The sequence below is a fragment of the Echeneis naucrates genome, chromosome 13 (assembly GCF_900963305.1).
Source record: "Echeneis naucrates chromosome 13, fEcheNa1.1, whole genome shotgun sequence".
Lineage (NCBI taxonomy): Eukaryota > Metazoa > Chordata > Actinopteri > Carangiformes > Echeneidae > Echeneis > Echeneis naucrates.
The window spans coordinates 12,673,281-12,693,214 of record NC_042523.1 but is presented as its reverse complement, the minus strand read 5'-3'; the positions used below and the strand labels follow the sequence as shown (position 1 = coordinate 12,693,214).

The following is a 19,934-nucleotide window of genomic DNA, read 5'->3' as shown; positions in this document are numbered from 1 at the left end:
CTGCCTCCCCCCCGCCCCCCCTCCCTCCCTCCCTCCTTCAGTCCAACATGAAAAGCTGGTTTTGTCTATTGAAAGGATAGTTTGAGCCAATTTAGGATGCTGCAGTGAAACAAAGGAAAAACATTGCCTGACAGCCCCTGTTTATTAAATAATATACCATGCTTGTTGGGCATGACTTCTCAGGTCTTGGCTGTGTATGACTCTAGACAGACCATCCTAAGCTTGTTGAAAGTCATATAACAATTCATCTTGGCAGTTAAAGAGGAGGGTTTATAGCTATTGCTTTTTGTCTTGCTTTTTTGTCAGTGTAAGTTTAGCTTTTTGACCATATATAATATGAGCTCTTGACTATCTCTTAGCCTGGTTTTCAAAGATGTTGTTTGGAGCAGTCATTTCCTCTCCCTCTCTCCCCCCTCTGTGCACCTCCTCTTCACCACTCCCTCTATACATGTACCAGCAGCACTGAAGGGAGTGCAATAAAACAAAGACAGAGCAAGCAGAAATGCAGGCAACAGCTGTAGCTCAGCTCTTAATGATCCTGCAGCCCTGAAGCTACCATCTCTGACTTAACACTGAACATTTGACTCTGAAGTAGCTGTCTGTCACTGCTTTCTTCTTTGTTTTTGTCTTTCTATCACCATTCCCCAAATATCAATTCTTATATTTTGTTGTTTGAGGTATTCAGCCCACTCTTCTATGCATTACTTTCTTTGGTCCTGACTTTAGCTTTCTATAATTAATGAGATTAGTGGTGTGAAAATACTGTGTACTAAGCATGGGACACCCCGCCCCCAATACCCCAAACCCCACCGTCCCTCAGGAAGTGTTTACACACACTTGCTTCAGAGAAACTCTGCACAATAACACTTTTTCAAGGGCACAGTGTTCACTGAAATGCACACACTGTACTTTTCGATTTTAGAAGATTGCTCTCTTACATACTGCAAAACAGAGGCATTTATGTTACATTCAGAGAGCTGTCTCTTTATATTATATTTTTATTTATTAAGACAAAGGAAAAAATGTAAATTAAAACTGACTGGCTCAAAAACAAAAAAAAAACATTGCCAGTATATTCTACTTACAGTAAAGGTGGTACTTCAGATCCAGAAGATCACTTGTAATCATTGCATTGCTTTTATTGCATACGGAACCATGGAATTTGCCTGAATAATGGCGAGCCTTGAAACCACCACAGCAAAACATTTTTTTTAATTTATTATACATTTTTAATCACACTGTCTGTGCGGAAAGCTGAGAGGAAAAACCTGAGAGTGCAAGAGAACCTGTCAAAAAACCTTGTTTTGACTGACAAGTTGTAATTTATTGTTATAGCCAGAAAATCTGGAGCAAGAGTTTTAATGTGTTTGTTTCATAAAGTCACTAAAGATGGAAAAAAAATCTAAAAGTTGTTGCAGACCCATTTTCCTTTTAATCAAAAAATGGATGTCTTAACTGATCTCGTTTCTTCCTTTGCCTTCACTCACATTGCAACAGTTTGTTTATTTTTTTTTTTTTTTTTTTTTTTTGGGGGGGGGGGGGTTGAAATTATTCTATCAGATGCACATTTTGGCATAATTGGTTAGTGTCCATTTTGAAATAAATCTACCTGTGAAGTGACTGAGACAATGCAGGGCTTCATTCAAGTGAGTGAAACCTTTTGGTATCACAATGAATAGCTTTTCTTTCATTTTTGGAAATTTCATGAATGTATGCATCTCTAAGTAGAGATCAGATTGGTGTAAAAACAAGTATATGCAGCACAATTAATATAAAGAACCCTCCTTATAAGGACCATTTAGTCCTTCATAGGCAGTGTCCTCCAACAGCAGTGTGCTCATTCGGGTGGAATAATGTGGTTGAAGTTCGAATTTAAGGGTAATGAAAGACTCTTGTTGCACAAATGCAGAATCTGTTCTGTTTTTAACAGCAGTGTTGTGCTGCATGTGGTTACAGCTTCTATAGTACAGAGGTAATTAAAGTGAAGAAATTTGTTCGACACATGACACATGGGCTACAAAGAAAAGCTGCTCCCTCAGAGGCCCAGGCTTTGTCTTCCTGGAGCAAAGACACTGGTTTAGTAGAAACATTTTTTACATATTCACAGCTATAAAGCCAGGCAAAGATTCTGAATTTGGGGCTGCATCAGCAACTCGTGCGTGTGTGTGAGTGAGTGAGTACAGTACATACTGGGTACCTGTTGTATGATTGAGAAATCAACCAGTTGCCATTCAGGTGAATTCTTGGTTAGTGCTTGAAAACAGCAGAAAGATATGTTGTTGCCACGATAACACATGGAAGCATACAAACACCATTACTTGTGACTCACAGCAATGCTGATCTCTAGTAGTTATTTTCAGCTGCAGCCCATTGCTGAGTTTCGTTTAGACTGTGAAAAACAGCCAGTCAGACATGCGTGGCTGCTCATGCAGGTTTTGAACTGCCTCTTTGTCCCAGCTGAAGGTTATTCATTCTGACCTGTGCTTGTATAAAAGTATAGGACAGATTTAACCATCCAAAATGCAAACTGTAGCCACACTCGAGCAGAGCAATGTCTTGTACTTCAGTATTACGAGCTGGTTATCACCTCACTCCTTCAGAAGTATATCTCTAATCTGTGCAGTACATGTTTACCTGAGCCAGCGCTGAAACTATTTGCAAAAGGATTGCTTATTAGCTTTACATCATATTACTATAACGGCTTTAGATGCATGGGTTGGAATCAATCCGTAACAACACACCCTGTTTTCTCAAAATTTGTGTTTCTCTTTCTGTTTCTCTCTCCAAATGCATATAGGCTATTATTCTGTGTCCAGATGTTTCTGAGCCCTGTATATATGCACAATTTTATTTTATTTTATTTTTTTTTTTCATTATTTTTCTCTGTTAGAGATTCTCACCTCAACCCTTAAGCATAGCCTCTCAGCCAGAGCAGTCAGCGGGTTTGAATGTTGCCTTGTCACCTGACTGGAGTTAGCCCCTTTCAACAGTCTAGGATGGCAGCAGTGGCTCACTCACACACAATCTGAGAACAATACCTCCTTTTTCCCAACTCAAGGGGTTACAGATTCTGATCCTCTCTCTTAGGAGAGTTATCCCCAAAGCAAACACTTAAAGTCACACAAAAAGAAGCAATTTTTCCAAGAGTGTCCCAGTCCTCTTTTTTAATTATGTTGATCATTTACTGAGCTGAACTGATGGCCAGGCGACATCAAGGCAGATGTAACTATGTTTCAGAGGTTTAACTCCACAAACCTAATCTATTTCAATTTTTTTTTTCTCTTTGGTTTGCAAATGGGTGCTATCAGAACAGCTGTTAGCCACCATTGCACCAATATCGTTGACACCACAGCTGAGTAAGTGACCTTCAAGAGAACTGCACAGCTCACAAAATATATGGGCATAATGATGAACCAACACAATAGCAAAAAAACATGGCCACAGTCACTTTGGTTGGAAATCTTTTTGGATGTATTTTAGGTCCATGTCCCAACTGCATGCATCAAGTGATACATGTGAGCATCAGTGATGGAGATGAAGAGAGACAGTTAAAATTTAATCTAATCCTTCCTGACATATAGATAAAATATAAAAGGAAAGCTATCTTTCTATACTGAAGCACATAGTTAAGTTGAACAATCAGCTTTTAATAGGCACAAGTATCAGCTTTACAGCTGTATAATGTATAATAATTTATAAATACTTTGGTCTAGACCTGCTCTATATGTAAAGTGCCTTGGAAAGTGCCTTTGTTATGATTTGGCGCTTTACAAATAAATTTGATTTGATAATGCTGGAAAACATTCAAAAGAACAAAGTATCAAGCCATGTGATTGAATATTAAATTAAGTTAAAAGACGATAATCTAGTGTCCTCATCAATCTCATTCTTTTCTTTCCACCCCAAAGAGTGACAAATATGGTTAAAGAAACAAAGCACTAAAAACAGTCCTAACTATTTTACTCTTGTGTTTTGCAGCCCAGAATGTAACGGTGGACGAGATCCTTTCTTCCTACAAAGGGGCCTGTCAGAACCTCAACTGTAAGCCAATACCCAAAGTGCTCAAACAGATACAGGTAAGGCCCAATTTAGCATGGTCATACTAATTCTAACAACATTTCTGATTAGATTTTTGTCCTTTTTTTCATAGATATGAGTGTGTTGAATCAATTCAAACTCTTTTGCCTGTTTTGGGGAGTGGAAAAATGTATTCCACCCATGCAAGCAGAAGAGATGTAATTGTCAAGGTTCCTGTTCCTGAAGCCGCAAAATGTGTTGTCCTAAAAATTACGTCCCAAACTCTTTCTTCTTGCGATGAAAACATTTTCACATATAAATGTGGTTTGAGTGCCTGACATGATGCACCATGACACGACTCTGGGCAAAGTAGCTGGCAGGGTTTGTGGTTCCCAGCAGGCAGATGGGTGTATATAAGTATCAATGCTAAAAACACCTTCCCAGATAAGCCCATCAGTCTGTGTGCTAACACCACCACAATTCAAGTAGTAAGTCAAACTTAGCAAATGATATTAAGGAACTACATAGTGGCATTTGTTAGGAATTTGGAAAGGCTAGTTTCAACATCACTCATACTTATAACTTATTACTGATGTTAATGTACAGGTGACAAATATTAATATTGGCCATTTTATTATCAATTAGCTGTTGTCATCAGCCTTTAGCTACCAGATAAAGAGTAACATTAGTATTATGACATAAGTCATGCTGTTCTAAAATGCAAAACACAATGTCAATTTAACAAATTAATTTTAATATTTGTGACTGATAAATGTCAGTTAAAAGTCAACATACAACTAAGCAGAAACACTCCTTAAACTGTCAAGGTCAGCTTTACTATCCCTGAGTGGCAAAGTGCAATAGATCAGCAAACACAAGGTTTAAAACAGGCCAACGCTACACCGACTCAACTACTGTTGCCTGTTACCATAACCAGCTCCCCCTAATAAGCATCTTGAGGTTCTGTTGAGTAAGACTGTTAAAAATTGAAATTAAATAGTTGTTTTTGCATTACATGTGAATAAAAATATTTCATTGTGCCTTTTAAATATTTCTCCCCACTCCCAGCAGCACTGAAAATGGTGTGGAATAACAAATGTTGTCCTGGGTAATGGTATTGAGTTTATGACTGCTAGTTTTGTGGCTTTTATTTTATTTTATTTTTATTTATTTTTTTTTGTTCCCCCTGCCTTCTCTTTTTGGCAAGCTAGCACAGTCATGTGCCCCATAATCCCTCTGTATAAGCAATCCTTGAAATACAGCTAGGAAAGCCTTGGGGCTGTTCCTTTTTTTATAATTCTGCCTCGTGCCTTTCAATGTGAATTGGTGCACATGCTCGATTTGTATTATGATTGTGAGTATACGCAAAAATTTCCTTGTGAGAGTGTTGATTCTACTGAATGTGAGATGTGTTTGTATCACAGAGCATAAGGAAGAGGAAATATGAATGAAAAGGCAGAGAACATCAAGACTTGGAAGAGCCTTTTAATAACCCCTGTTCTCAAGCACACATAAATTACTGTGTACTTATGACCCAATGCTAATGGCACTGGATACTTGATGCTTGAGGTCTCTACTCGTATAATAGGTATGGCTATGCTAAGTATAAAAGGTCAACAGAGTCATTACTGGACATTTTAATGCTAAATCTGATAACTTTGATAATTTCGCACTGTGTCTATGCAAACATAGGTGCCTGTGTCCTGTCACCAAAACATTTCTCCTCTAGTCATACTGACAGGGTGGCAGAGGTGACAGTGCAGGATTTTACAGCAGGGACATGTTAGCTCTTTCTCTTATTTGTTCTGCTGGAGTTACCGCAGCACAAACTCATAAACCCTGAACTGGGCCTCTTTGCTGGAGCGCAGCACATTTGTACCTACAAGTGTGTCCGTGTGTGAATGATGATGCTGGATGACAGTGAGCCCCAGCTGGAAACGCATTTGTAATTCAGGAGACTCTGCAAAGAAATCCCCACGTTTGGTCAGCTGATTGAGAGAATTTTTGTTAACATCACAGCTACTTGTGGAAATGCACATCACTGTGCTAAGCTGCTGCTGTAGGTTTCAGTTAGTCCTATAGCCTGGGTACATTTCCACTGGAAGGTGATTGGTCTGCGACCTGTGGTCATCAGAGTTGCCCCACCTTCTCCCCTCCTTCCCTGCATTTTTTGTTATTACTAATGGTTCCTCATGACTGGCTCTCTCCATTCCTCCCCTCCACTGAAGTCTTTTGGTCCACTACAACCCCTTTCATTTCTGCTTAGTCATCCTTGCAGTAACCAGTCAAATAAACAAGCCAGTTGGACCAAATGTCTGGGCAGTGAGGGGGAGTTAGCAAGAGGAGCTCAGCCGTTGACAGTTTTTTCCTTTTCTACTATAAATGTGTTCTTTAATTAGTGTAACTGCATGATACACAAGGCGACCTGCCAGGGGGCCTACAGATCATCTCGCAGTAACGCCCATCATAGTCTTAAAACCTAGACACTTGGAAGCCTTGTGTCACATTTCTGTGGCTGCAAGTCCCTCAAGGACAAGTGGTTTTCCTACTAAACAATGTCTTGCATGCAACTTGGGGGCACTCTTGCTTTCTTTAAATACGCAGAACCATGCTCTGCTGTAAGGCTAGTGGGCAAACATGTTCTACAGGGAACATGCAGGAAATTGTATTCAAAATCTTCATCCACATGTAGATGAACACACACTGTTTGCCTGCAAGGCTGTTATGACATGATGCATGTTAGCAAGGCCGCTCACAAGTCATGCAGGTCATGTCTCCGGTTAAGATCTAAGCAGTCCAAGTTCAAATATCTGTACTAAACATATCATTTTACTGCTAAAACATTTTAAAGGCCTCTTTGGATATTGCTAAGAAATGCTGCTTTCAGAGGGCACAATTGACTTGCACCTTTAGCATCTTAATGACTGCAGGAGAATTCAGTTGTATTTAAATAATTTTTCTTATGTCTTATTAACTTATGTCTAGAAGGAAATACTACTGGGCCCATTTTACAGGCCTTTGAAGCAGCTACTGGAAGTGCCTTTTTTTCTCTATAGTATTAGTAATGGACAACAGTAAGGTTTCTCATCCATCCCCATCTGAAGATGCTCGTAGGAAATTTGATTTACAGAAAATTATTGCAGTACTCTGTTTCAGAAGTGTGCAAATAATAAAAATACAGTCTGTAACATGCAGACACACAGTAGCAGTATTTGCCACAGCAAATAATGAACAAAGAAAAGTACCCAGTGGCTGATCTTAGTCCATCAAATTTATAAGCACATTAAGACACAAAAGTTTTACTTACACATCCCACATGCAGAGGCACACGGTGCATCTAGGGCTATTTTGGGTTCTGGCACCTCTGTCAGAGAGGCATTTACACTGATACATTCATTCTCCGTGGCAAGTGCCCAAGCTAATTGTAGGTGAAAATTGACTGACTGTTAAACATGTGTGCTTGCATTTGAACAGTCAATACCATAGGCATTGAAATCCTACTTTAAAATATATAGGGTCAGTTTCACGGTTAGTTTAAAACTGTGGTACATTATATATGGTACATGTGTTTGAGACCTGTGAAGTCATTTAGGAGGTGATGAACCATCAGCACAACTAAACAGCATCTGTATGTTCAGCCACGCACAGAGAAGTGGTGGCAGAAGGGCAGAGGTTATGGAGTTCATGCTGAATGGGTTGGGCAGCCAACTAGAGAGTGGGATTTGCTGGTACATAGTTTTGAGGGCAGTTCTCTGTATGTTTTTATGTTTGTGTGGGTGGTTGGATGTTTTACCAGGACAAAAGGTGAAATAACTCCACCTATTAATCTGTTCGGTGGTGTAGGACACACACACTGACAACAGCACAGTTTCATGTTTAAAGAATCAGAGAGCGCATACAATGGGCTTCATGTTTGAACAGTCGAGGTGCACGTAAGCCATTTTACCATTCAGGCTCCATTATATTCACAATATTACATTAGCAGTTTGAGTTCAGTGTACCTGTTTTAATTTCACTGATTGTTCACCAGCTGTGAGCATGAATTTCAATGGCCACGAGTTTGACTCAGTTTTTACCAATGCATACCAAATATTTTCTATGTTAATGCTTCATATTAAGAGTTTTCCACCTGCATACCAATGGGAGTGATTTATCAAGAACCAGCTTCAGGATTGCAATGTATTTTTGCCAACCAAGTAGATCTTCTCTAACACAGACTACCCCATTCATATTGAGAAAATGTTATTAAGAATGGCAAACCCCCTCTTCTGTCTATTACACTGATCCATTCAAGGTTACCATATTTGGGAATCACTCAGTATTCATATTTTCTTTAGTTTCCAAAGAACATTGTACCCTGCACTCCAAAAAAGTCATATAGCAGTAACACAGCAGAAGTAAGCAGAGCAGATGTAGCCTGCAGTATTGAGTGATTTATTGAATGAGTTTTTGTGTTTTGTCAAGAAATCAACATATTAAAAGCAAAGTTAGCTCCTGTGGAGAAATTCACAAGTGAAACTGTTTTTGTTTGTTTGTTTGTTTGTTTTTTTTGTTTTGTTTTTTTTTTTTTTGTTTGTTTGTTTGTTTGTTTCTGTTTCTGTAGGAACTGAAAGACCTGACTCAGCGAAATGAATGCTTAGACCTAAAAGGTAAGAACCAAAGCAATATCCTGACAGCCATCATCTACTCCGTAAATATAGCCTGTGGTAAGAATGTCACAAACTTTCTTGAATGCAACATGGATCTCTCTGCTGCTATGAAACAGTGGCCAATCTTGTGCATTTCTTAAGGTGAGAAGCTTGACTACAAGGCATGTGAGTCTCTGGAAGAGATTTTGAAGAGGGTCCAGTTTAAAGTGATAGACCTGGAGCAGACCAACCTGGATGAAGATGTAAGAAAATCTTTCTCATTTCACTCACCTGCATTCACTATTATGTTCTGCCTTCAGTCTCCCTCTGATCCTCCTTTTCACTCCAGCTGCACCAGCAGGATGTGGAGTGTTTGCAATGGGTTTTCTGATTACTTCAGATGTCCACTTGTGTAAACACCATTAAGGACTTTGGGGCTGAAGACATCCAAAAGATAGAGACAGGACTGCAGTGTCCAGAAGGACAGAGACCCAAATAGACTGTAGAGTGCCATAGTGCATAGATACACAAGGCCTGCTTTTAGCTGCAGCCACACAGGATACATTCCTTTAGGGTAGGAAGGTCATTTTAATTACTGTTCATTGTTTTCTACCTGCCTTGGAAATCTCAGCCAGTTCTTTCACTCCAATTCAAACTTAATTTATGTCCTAGTCTCCTGTGATTATTATTAATTTTTTTTTCCCAACACATTTGTAGTCATGTCTGTAAGGACACTGAATTTGAGGTTACTTAGTCAGCTGTCATGTTAAACTCACTACAGTAAATGCAAAGAATAAATTCCCCTCGTAGACAGTTCAGTCAGCCGTCTATATATTACGCATCCACATTTTTGGAGAGGCCCGAACAACATAACATGCACCCCAGACGCCAGATTCTAAACAACTCAAACCAACACAAACTCCATTCTGGTAGCTAACATGGCAGAAAATAATAATTAAATACATATTTTAACTGTGTTTATTGGGTTTTCTTTTGCTTCTTACAGGGTTTTCTTGCGTTCAGATTTAATAAACTATAATTTTACATTTTGACAGACTTTGACAGAAAATTGTCAATGTTTGCCCTGGGAATTGATTATTGACAAGAAAAATACATCAAAATATCTGTAATGAAAAATGTCACTCTACAGTGAAAAATATTTTACACACTTGTGCAAATAAACATTTTATTGTCATTTGACTTCACCTGCAACCAATCAGATATTGTACGCAACAAAGCTTTCATTCGACTGCTGTTAAACTATTGCAGAGGAAGTTGAAATGACAAAATGATGTAATTAAATGAAACTGCCTGTCAAAAACACAGGGTATCCAGAAAAGAATATGGAAATATGTTATTTCTGTTTGTTTCTTGAGGAAATAACTTATTGTTGCTTCACAGGCTTGTTTCTCTTCTGCAGTCAGTATTCAAGTCACGTAGGTTCATGTACATTCATTCATGCAATTTATCCCTGCTGAGCGACTGTGTACATACTCTTTCTGATATGTACATAGAGAAAAGTCCAAACTCATACATGGACAATACTATACTTATTATTATTATTATTATTATTATTATTATTATTATTATTACATTTTATTTAATTAGAAAACAGACCTTAAACACGCATGCACCAGGGCTTAACACCATCCAAAGTCAGAATGACATGCACTCTTTTCAGCCAACATGGAATGCTGCCTTGGAAATATGAATGAAGTAACTGATTTGGTCAGGGAGTGAATCACCAGATAGCAGTTGGAGACAAGTATTTTGGCTTGGGTAAAATGAGACGCTGAAAAGAGGAAAATATTGAGGAAGTGTTGCTTGTTGAGAAGAAAATAGGGGAAGCTCAAAGGAGAAGAAATTTAATGGAGATGTGAGAGGGTGGGTTTATCTTTGAAGTGAACAAGACTTACAATAGATGGCTTGATTTAGAAGAGCTTCATATCTGCAGCAGTGCCATTTTGTTGGGGAAGTTGAATGAAGAAAAACATCTCTGGAGAGATAAAGATGCACAGTGAGGAGCAGGCATGTTGAGCACTCACATTGGCTGGTTTTATTGGCCTGGATCTGACTCATCTTCCTCCACTCTGTAGACAAACACACTTGTGTATACTGTCTCCCAGTACACAAGCACATGTGCAAGGGGGAGAAGACTTGTCTTATTTTAATCTGCATCACATCCTGAAGTTCATTGCTGGGTGATGATTGTATTGCATTACACTTTCGATTCTGACTAAGTTAAACCCATGAAAGACACATAAAATTAGCAAATACTTTATGTAAATATTTATGTTGTGACATTAAATCGAAGAAAGACAGAGAAGCAAAATAACCACCCTGCCATCCTGACTCCATTGTCAGGTGGTCAGTCAGTGTATTTGTGAGTGATGAATAAAGAGGGAGCACCACAGGATCACCAACACGAGATTAAAACAATCTGATCATGACTACACTTTTACCTTATCCTGCACCACCTAGCATTTAACTTGAGTCCTGTGTTTGCTCCTGACTAGGCAGGGCTTTGTGCCCCACAACTTTAATACAGATAGTTTTCAGCCCACGATAAATGAAAGTTGGCACCTGACCTTTAGACTGTGGCTGAAACTGCCAGCTACCTGATTACTCAACATAAAATGTATCAGTAACTGTTTTTATACCCAATTAACTTTTTAAATTCACAAACCCCAAACATCCTGAGATATGGCACGCCACAGATTTTCTCGATTTTATGTTGTTGTAAACTACATAACTGTCTCTTTTTCCTCTTCAGGGGGCATCAGCTCTGTTTGACATGATTGAGTATTATGAGTCAGCCACACATCTCAATATCTCTTTCAACAAGCACATTGGCACTCGAGGATGGCAGGCTGCAGCTCACATGATGAGAAAGGTGAGTTTATAGATCCACTCGTCTGCACAGGATAAGACAACTATCCAATTAGTATTTGTCAAGGTGAATGCCCTCTGTTCCAAAATGATCACAAGAGATTGACATCTCAACTACAAAGTACTACTCTAGAAAGCCATAAAAAAAAAAAATATCCACCCAAATACAACAAAAACAAATGTGCCTGGATATAATAAAAATATTCACAATACAGCTTCTCTGTTCACAGTGAGAAAAGATAAAACAAGTACAAAGGTAATTCATTTTAAGTAGTATGCTGTTGAGTAAAGTGAATGGGAATTAAATTAATAGTAATAAAAAAAACAATACTTAGTTGAATCATGAATTAAGAATATTATGATATTATATGGTAAAATATATGTGCAACTGCATAAAGGAGAGTGAAAGACATAAAACAACAGTAGGATTAGCACTAGTAGCAAGATAAATATTTCATGAATTGCTAAGCACAGAACCAATAAGATTGTGACAGAATGAATTTGTTTCTGCTGTTTAAATAGGTTTGATGCACTAAGTGTATTAGTCAGTTGTTAATCAAACTGTACAACATTTTTTCTTATGCTCATTTGCTTGTCAAAGCTGTTTGGTCTCAAGTCCTACTCACTACAAAGTAAAAGCCTTTTTTTTCCTACTTTTGCAGTTGTTATTCCTTACTCAAGGGAAACAAAAGTCTGTCCACTGTTATATATCACTGCCCTTTTTTTTTTGTGCAGTGCTGTTATTTGTTGTCAGCACTCCAACATAAGAGTTGCCTTGCTCACTTGCTTTTCCAAAGTCATGCTCTTGCCCTTTACGGTGCACTTTGATTTCAGCCGTCACTTGTTACTGTGAAGAATACTAATAGGGATTTAACCAAATACGCTAATATGCCGGACATTAACTGGATACAAACAGCTGCTTGTTATTTTAAACAGTGTCTTTAAACTACCTGGAGAAATTGTTGATAACATGAAAGAAAAGATAAAACCACTCACAAACAATCTTCTCACAGTTACAGTGGTTTAAGTTGTGGGACAGAGTGTGAGATGATGCATGAACAAAATCATGAAAACCAGCCACCACTTGCTGTAGATGACTCAAATGGCACTAAATTTTTAATTACATTTTTATCCTTGGATACTACATTGAGTTTGTTGGTATTTTCGTTTTACTGTAGCTTTTAGCTTGTGTCACAAATTAATCTGTTTGCCTCACCTCAAACTGATTTGTCGTTTTTATTATTAATATTGTGTCCAATTTATTTTATTATTTTTAATTTTATACTTGTACATTATTCACCTTCCCAGAGCAGAAAACAACAGGTTCTTTATTACAGATACTAATGATACAATAACCATGTTAAAGAGTGTCCTGAGCAATATAGTTAATGTTATGACTGAGTGAAGAGATCATTTAAGATAAAGATAGATGTAAAGATAGATGAAAAAAGATGATATTTGGAATTGTTTGATTAGTAGTATGATCGTTTAAAAAAGGGGGCTGTCACTTGTTTCAGCAAAACCCATAAGTGAATTGAACCTCTCAGGTGAAGCCTTAGATTCAAGAGTTTAAAAAAACAAGTGTGTTATTGCCTTTATCTAGGCTTAATTTTCGATTCATACGTTATGTCATTTGAGGATAATGTTGCATTTACAAAGTCTGATAATGATCTTAATGATGACTTATAATGAGAGATATTTGAGTATATATCAAAGGCATCCAGCTCCCTGAAGATCCACATTTAGCCTGTAAAGATTCATCACAGTAATTTTTTCCTCAGGATGGGATTTCTGATACGTGCAAAGGCACTTTTTATCCGTGCATACCAAATTATTTGTCTCTGGTGTTTCCTATTTAGACGAGCTCTCTGCAGTATCTTGATGCACGTAACACTCCTCTGCTGGACCACTCAGCTCCCTTTGTAGCACGAGCACTCAGGATCAGTGGCAGCCTGGCAGTCCTCCACTTGGAGAATGCTGGCCTGTCTGGGAGACCACTCATGTTACTGGGTAAGACAGGCGAAGTGCCAGGGAAGTGACTAGACAGGATATACACAAAGAAGGGGTTTTTCTTTTTCCGGCAATATTTTTTGATTTATATTTCTCGAATGTTTGTTCACTTCTTTCCATAACCTCTCCCTCTTTTCCCTCATTTAACTCTTCTGCTTAGCTACAGCTCTGAAGATGAATATGAACCTACGGGAGTTGTACCTTGCAGACAACAAGCTCAATGGTCTCCAGGATTCAGCCCAACTGGGAAACTTGCTTAAGTTCAATTATAACATCCAGATCCTGGACCTACGTAATAACCACATCCTAGACTCTGGTAGGCAGCAGTAATATACTACCTACACACATTGTGGCATTTTTATTTTATAGTCAGGATTGTTTTCTCAAGGTGGGTTTGTTTTACTTAAGATTTGTTTATTGTCAGTACACCTCAGTACCTTTTCAAAAAGTTGGATGAGAGTTTATTGACCCCTGTGGGGAAATTATGTCACAGTGTACCTTTTGGCAGCTTGTGGCTAGCTGCAGAGCAAAGGTCTTTAAATGAAATGATGAGTTTAATCATCTGTTTGCTGCTTGGTGTGAAAGGACAGGCTTTATGTATATCCCTTACATAAAATAGAAAGTGCTATCTTTCTTGTTAAATGCAGATGTACTAACTCTGTGCCTGTTGTTTTGTCACCATTTGTTATCACAGGTTTAGCCTACGTGTGTGAAGGACTAAAAGAGCAGAGGAAAGGCCTTGTCACTTTGGTGCTATGGAACAACCAGCTCACACACAATGGCATGGGTTACCTCGCTGCTGCACTGGTATACACACACACACACACACACACACACACACACACACACACACACACACACCAACACAAGCACAATGTTCGACATCAAAGCCAGTCTGCACACACACTTATCAGAGCCTCTGTGTTTTTGTGTGTGTGTGTTACAGCTGGGACAGAAAGAATAAAATTTTCTCCTCATTACCTTATCAGGGAAGTGACCACAATAGAGCTGTCATTTGTTATATCTCCCTTCACCTCACATCTATCCATGTTCAGCTGCTGGGCCACAGCGTATAGTCACACATGTCTAATTGTCGCTCATTCTCATCTACACCAGCTATCAGTTGTGTTTTGGTAATGGAGAGGGTTTACATCACTGGTTACACCAGCCACATAAATATAGTTCATACCTACAGCTTTAACTGTGGCATGCTGCTTTAAACAAATAAGATTAAGACCCTTTGTATTTTTATATAGTTAGACAGTTGAATAATGTTTTCATTTCAATTGAGAAACGGTAGCGTCGGCAGTTTTTTTTTTTTTTTCTTTTTCTTCTTCGTTTTTTATACATTACCAAAGACATTGGTTGCATTTCTGTTGTTGAGTGATAGTGTCGTTATCTCTTCCGCTATGTTTTCCTCGGGAGATGTCAGTATATTGTTATAGTACTACAGTATTGACACTGCTGAGTCATTAGTCTTATAGTCTCAGCCTCATCAGTGTAAGACAAAGTTCTGCTCTTTCTAATGTTCAAAGGTTGGTTGTTGTTTTTCCATGTTAATGTAAAAATATATATATGTAAGGAAAATCACCTTGGCACAGCAGGGAAAGTATTATGCTATATACATGCTACACCATGAAATGCTGTCCCCAACTATCCTCCAGAAAGTATATTTTAGTTGAAATAATAAATTGCAATAATATATCCAGCCCCATCTCCCCCTAACATCAGTTTACTCAAACAACTTTCTGTGCTCAATATTTACATTCTCCCATATTATGGGAGATTAGATGTATGTTAACCAGATGGCAAAAATAACGTATGATAAAGTTGCTTTAAAACTCCTGGATATGTAAATGATAAACTAATCACAATTTAATATTAAAAGGTCCATTAATGCTATGTTGAAAATTTTTTCTACTGTTCCCAAGAAGCTTATGCTTACATTCCAATAGGAGATGGTAAAGGTTACAAAATTTTATGGATAAAATAGCCACAGTTACATTTTTTTCTTGATGTTTGTTCATCTATTAACAGTTAAAAGTGTTGTTGCTTTTCAACTGAAGCTTATTTAATGTCTGTTACTATAAATGGATGGATATAAGCATCATCAGTGGAGCTACTCAAGTTATGTGATCAGTAACTACTGAAGAGCAGAAGAATTTGACTGAAGAAAGCATATTCAGTGTGAGCTCTATAGACAATATCTTAATTATGGAGAAATAGTACATGGAAGCACAAATGAGTTTTTCAGTTTGAACACAAAACACAGTACCCTAAAGCCTCCAATTATACTGAAAAAGTCCATCTCATGATTGTGCTGGCTGCTGATAATCCCGGAGATAACTACAGTGCGTCTGGTTACCTTAATTTAATGAGACAGTAATGTTGTCTGCCATTTATCTTAACCAGCCTGTATACTGACAAAATTAGATTTCTTACATAGTGAAAAATTTGTACATGAGTAAATAACTCTGATACTAACAGTGAGGTTCAAGAAGCACCCTTCTGACTGTGGTTGTTGCTAATATGTTGGCTGTTTCTTATAAATAATTTCCTTCAGTAATAAACTGTGAGAGAATACACAGTCTACAGTATGACTAAGATCAAATTAAGGTGAAACAGAAAAGCCTGATCACATGATTTATATGCAATTTTATGCAATTTTTAAAAATACATTGTAAGGATATGAAAAAATATAAGCCATGTAGAAATAATGAGCTCCACATAGCATATTATGAGTCATTCAGTTTAATCAACACCCGGACCAGTCATAAAATTAAATTATGTAAACAAGCTATGATAATACAAATGGCACAACTACACATTTTACATTTGCTGTAATATCATAACATTATTACATTATACATAACCTTAATTATTGTATTACAGTGGTGCAAAAAAATTTGTAAACCAGCGTGTTTATTAATATCATTTGTAACTGCACTGTCCCATTGCTCACTGCTCTTTCTAATCATCACTGTTTATTGACGGTCTTAACATCTCTCGACCTCAGAAGTACTCCTAACAGTTCCTGCTGTGATCTTAGACAACAGATAATGCTGCACCCACCTTACTTGCTAATATGAAGGACAATATCTCTAGTTCCCATGTAAATAACTTTTCATTTTCTTCTGTTCTTTCAGCCATGCACCCAGAGTCTTGAGACTCTGAACCTTGGCAATAACTCAGTCGGTAACGAAGGGGTCCATAAGTTGAAAGACGGACTGATTGCCAATCGCTCTGTGCTGCGACTTGGCCTTGCTTCAACCAAACTGTCCTGCGAAGGTGGGAACTTGAGCCCATGTGCCTTCATTTCAGTTTTTGAGGTTTCTTCCTGCTTTTCATTTTATGACCCTTGTTTCGTTCTTTTGTCTGTTCTGTAGGAGCTGTAGCTGTGGCTGAATTCATTGCTGAGAGCCCCAGACTGCTGCGCCTGGACCTTCGCGAGAATGAAATCAAGACTGGTGGACTGATGGCCCTGTCGCTTGCCCTAAAAGTCAACGCCTCACTGCTGCGTCTCGACCTCGACCGGGAGCCCAAGAAAGAAACTGTAAGCTTGATGATGAGGGTTGAATATACTCTTAATGTTTATTCAGATATATTCATCAGCACATGTCCAAGGGATCAATCCCAGACTACGTAGTTTAAACAGACTCAGACAGTCTTTGTGGACAAAAATCAATGTTAAACTGGCCCTTTCACATGGATGTGAAATTTTGGACTTAAGATGTCTAGCATTTTAAAAAAGCCTACATGCATTACAGCACTAAATCCTCTGTTGAAACAAACCCTGATGGGGGAAAAAAAGTATCTGAATGACAGTACTGGCTCAAAATAGGCATTCGGAACTGCTTTGAGTTATGTTTATTCAGATAATCTTGGTTTGGTTGAACCATATTCTTTGTATCTCAGGTTAAGAGTTTCATTGAGACTCAGCGGACCCTGCTGAATGAGATCCAAAACGGATGCAAAAGGAACTTCATCCTGGCTAAAGAGAAGGAAGAAACCGACCAGAAAATGAGGCAGTCAGCCTCCATGGCTGAAATTGCCACAGAGGATGGAGCGAAAGAACAGGAGGAAGAATCAGCATTGGAGGAAAAAGGGGATAGAGATGAGAAAGAGGGAGCAGAAGAGGAAGTAGGTGAAACACCAGGAAATGATGGAGAGACAAGCAGCCCGACAGAAACAAGCTCCGAGATTAACATTTCTCAATTGAACCTGGAGTCAGACTCAGACACTGAGGATGAAGAGGAAGAAGAAGTGGTAACAAAATCTTTCTCCACATCAAACTCCTACACTTACTCAAACCAGACTGCTCCTGTAACCCAGACAGTGGCTGTACAGCCCCCCCTTAGTGCCTCATGTACCGCCTCACCCCAGTCTCCTACACTTGCTGGAGGGACAAGTGTCATTTCTGGTATTACAGTGACAGAATCTCCTGTTCCTCCTGGCACTCCTCCATCTCCTGGTCGCTGTATATCAGTCTCAAGCCCTGGAAGGGGTCATAAGATCTTCATGGTAACCCGGGTGGAGAGCCCACCTGAGCAGCAGCAGCTTCATCTCCCAATAAGTGCACCAGCAGCTCCTAGCCAAACTGCAGAGGTTTCAAAGAAGCCTGTCGATACAAACACACAGCAGGCACAGCCCCTCCCTGCACCTCAAGCACCTACACAAACACAGCTGACACAGGAGGACATGAAACAAGGTTCACCTGCTCAGTTAACAGACTGTAAACTAACAGAGCTGAATCCTGTAGCACACTCCCAGTCTGTACAAAATACCACACAGACGCACACAGTAGAGACACGGTGTCAACCCAGAGAGGATGTAACATCAGTTACTTTAGATCCAGAAGTGACAGATCCAAGTGTACGAGCACAAGCTCAGCCTTCAGATTCCACACCGGTCCAGACTGCAGCATTCAAGCTCACCGAAGAGGGAACAGGGAATACCAGAAGCCCCAAACTTGAGTCCACGAGTGTAGGAGAGAAGGAACAAGAGGAGGAAGCTAAAGATCCAACAGAAGACAACAAAGAGGCTATGTCGTCTGAAAGCACAGGAGAGTCTAAACAGTTAGAATTGAGTCAGACCTCGGACAGTATCCCTGCAGTATATACACAACAGGTAATATCTGCAGTTGAACAGCTACCAAATGAGCTAGCATCTGCATCAGAGGAGACCCAGTCACCGAACCAAACAGGGGAAAAAGACAAAGAAGAGGCACTTGCTGATAATAAGAAGTATGAAACACCAGCCAGTTTGTCAGAAAACAAAAAGACCACTTTAACAGAGAAAGAGGACAGCCTGCCAAACAAAGAGCAAACAATTGCAAAGCAGCAAATAGAAGCAGATAAACAGACAGCAAAGTCTGTTCTCTCTGTCAAGGCTGATCAACAGGCACAGTCTGTCATTCAGAGTGGAGCACAGGAGACAAACCCTGAAGCAGACAAATCTGTCACAGCTGGCTCTGTCTGTCTTGATGAAGAGGAGGATTCGCCTGATGAAAGCTCTGCAGATGAGGTTGACTTCTTTGCTGAGGCTCTAGATGGAGAAGTAGTTGGTTCAGCTTTACCTAACGGCCTGAAGTCTGAGTTTTCCCTCCATCTTCTTGATGCTGAAAGCCCAAAGCCCAGCAGCTGTGTGATGGAGCACGGTGGGTCACTGTAATCACTGATCTCTACTGTTATTTCTATTTCATTTTATTTTGATACAGTCACGCCGATGTTGGGTGTAAAGAAACCTGTTTGATCATGTGTGTTTTGTGTTACTTGTGTAGTGAGTGTCAGCTGTGGACAGGACTTAGAGGAGCTGCTTCTAGAAGCCACTTTGGACACAGGGAGAGATGGACCATGAGGTTGTGAGGTAAATATTTTGCATCTTGTATGTACAATAAAATAAATATATAGACACAGATTCATCTTGCTTTTTGCACGCTGCAGCATTAATAGGCCTCAATACAAAACTCCACCATCCTGCTGTTAAACTTCCCTTTTCTGTGTTTGGTTGTCTTTCTCAGGATGGAGATAGTTCTAATGTAGGAAGTAAAAAAAAAACAACAGTTTGATTAACATATATTTAATCAAATATTACTGCGGTATACATTTGAATAAACAACACAAAGGCAAAACATCCGCACCAGCTACTTCCATTTCCCTCTACACCACAGGCTGCTGCCATTCCACCTTAATCTCATCCCACAGATAAAGGAAGCGGGTTGTGCCTTAAAATAAAAAATGGTTGGCAGTATAATGAGATTCACACAGCAGGTTTGGCTCACTAGAATCACTCGTTTACATTCCCGGACTAGATGATCAGGTTTTGAAGCTGATTCACTAATCCGTTTGCTCCGCTGAGGAATTGTCAGATTTCAGATCAGCTTCCTCCTCA

At 39.1% G+C, this 19,934-nt stretch overlaps 1 protein-coding gene across 2 annotated transcripts in view; it reads left to right on the top strand.

Annotated features, from left to right (window-relative positions):
* The window catches only part of ppp1r37 (protein phosphatase 1, regulatory subunit 37), a 32,247-nt gene that overhangs the window by 10,569 nt on the left and 1,744 nt on the right, over positions 1-19,934 (top strand). Inside the window, exons 2-12 of one of the 2 annotated variants that reach the window (XM_029518036.1) lie at positions 3,979-4,076; positions 8,621-8,666; positions 8,808-8,908; positions 11,419-11,538; positions 13,394-13,544; positions 13,705-13,860; positions 14,239-14,351; positions 16,691-16,832; positions 16,931-17,097; positions 17,460-19,200; positions 19,324-19,409. In XM_029518036.1, the coding sequence (XP_029373896.1) occupies positions 3,979-4,076; positions 8,621-8,666; positions 8,808-8,908; positions 11,419-11,538; positions 13,394-13,544; positions 13,705-13,860; positions 14,239-14,351; positions 16,691-16,832; positions 16,931-17,097; positions 17,460-19,200; positions 19,324-19,400 (2,912 nt within the window). In that variant the 3' untranslated portion in view covers positions 19,401-19,409. Of the gene's footprint in view, positions 1-3,978; positions 4,077-8,620; positions 8,667-8,807; positions 8,909-11,418; positions 11,539-13,393; positions 13,545-13,704; positions 13,861-14,238; positions 14,352-16,690; positions 16,833-16,930; positions 17,098-17,459; positions 19,201-19,323 lie in introns of both variants that reach the window. The other variant, XM_029518037.1, reaches the window with a different exon arrangement.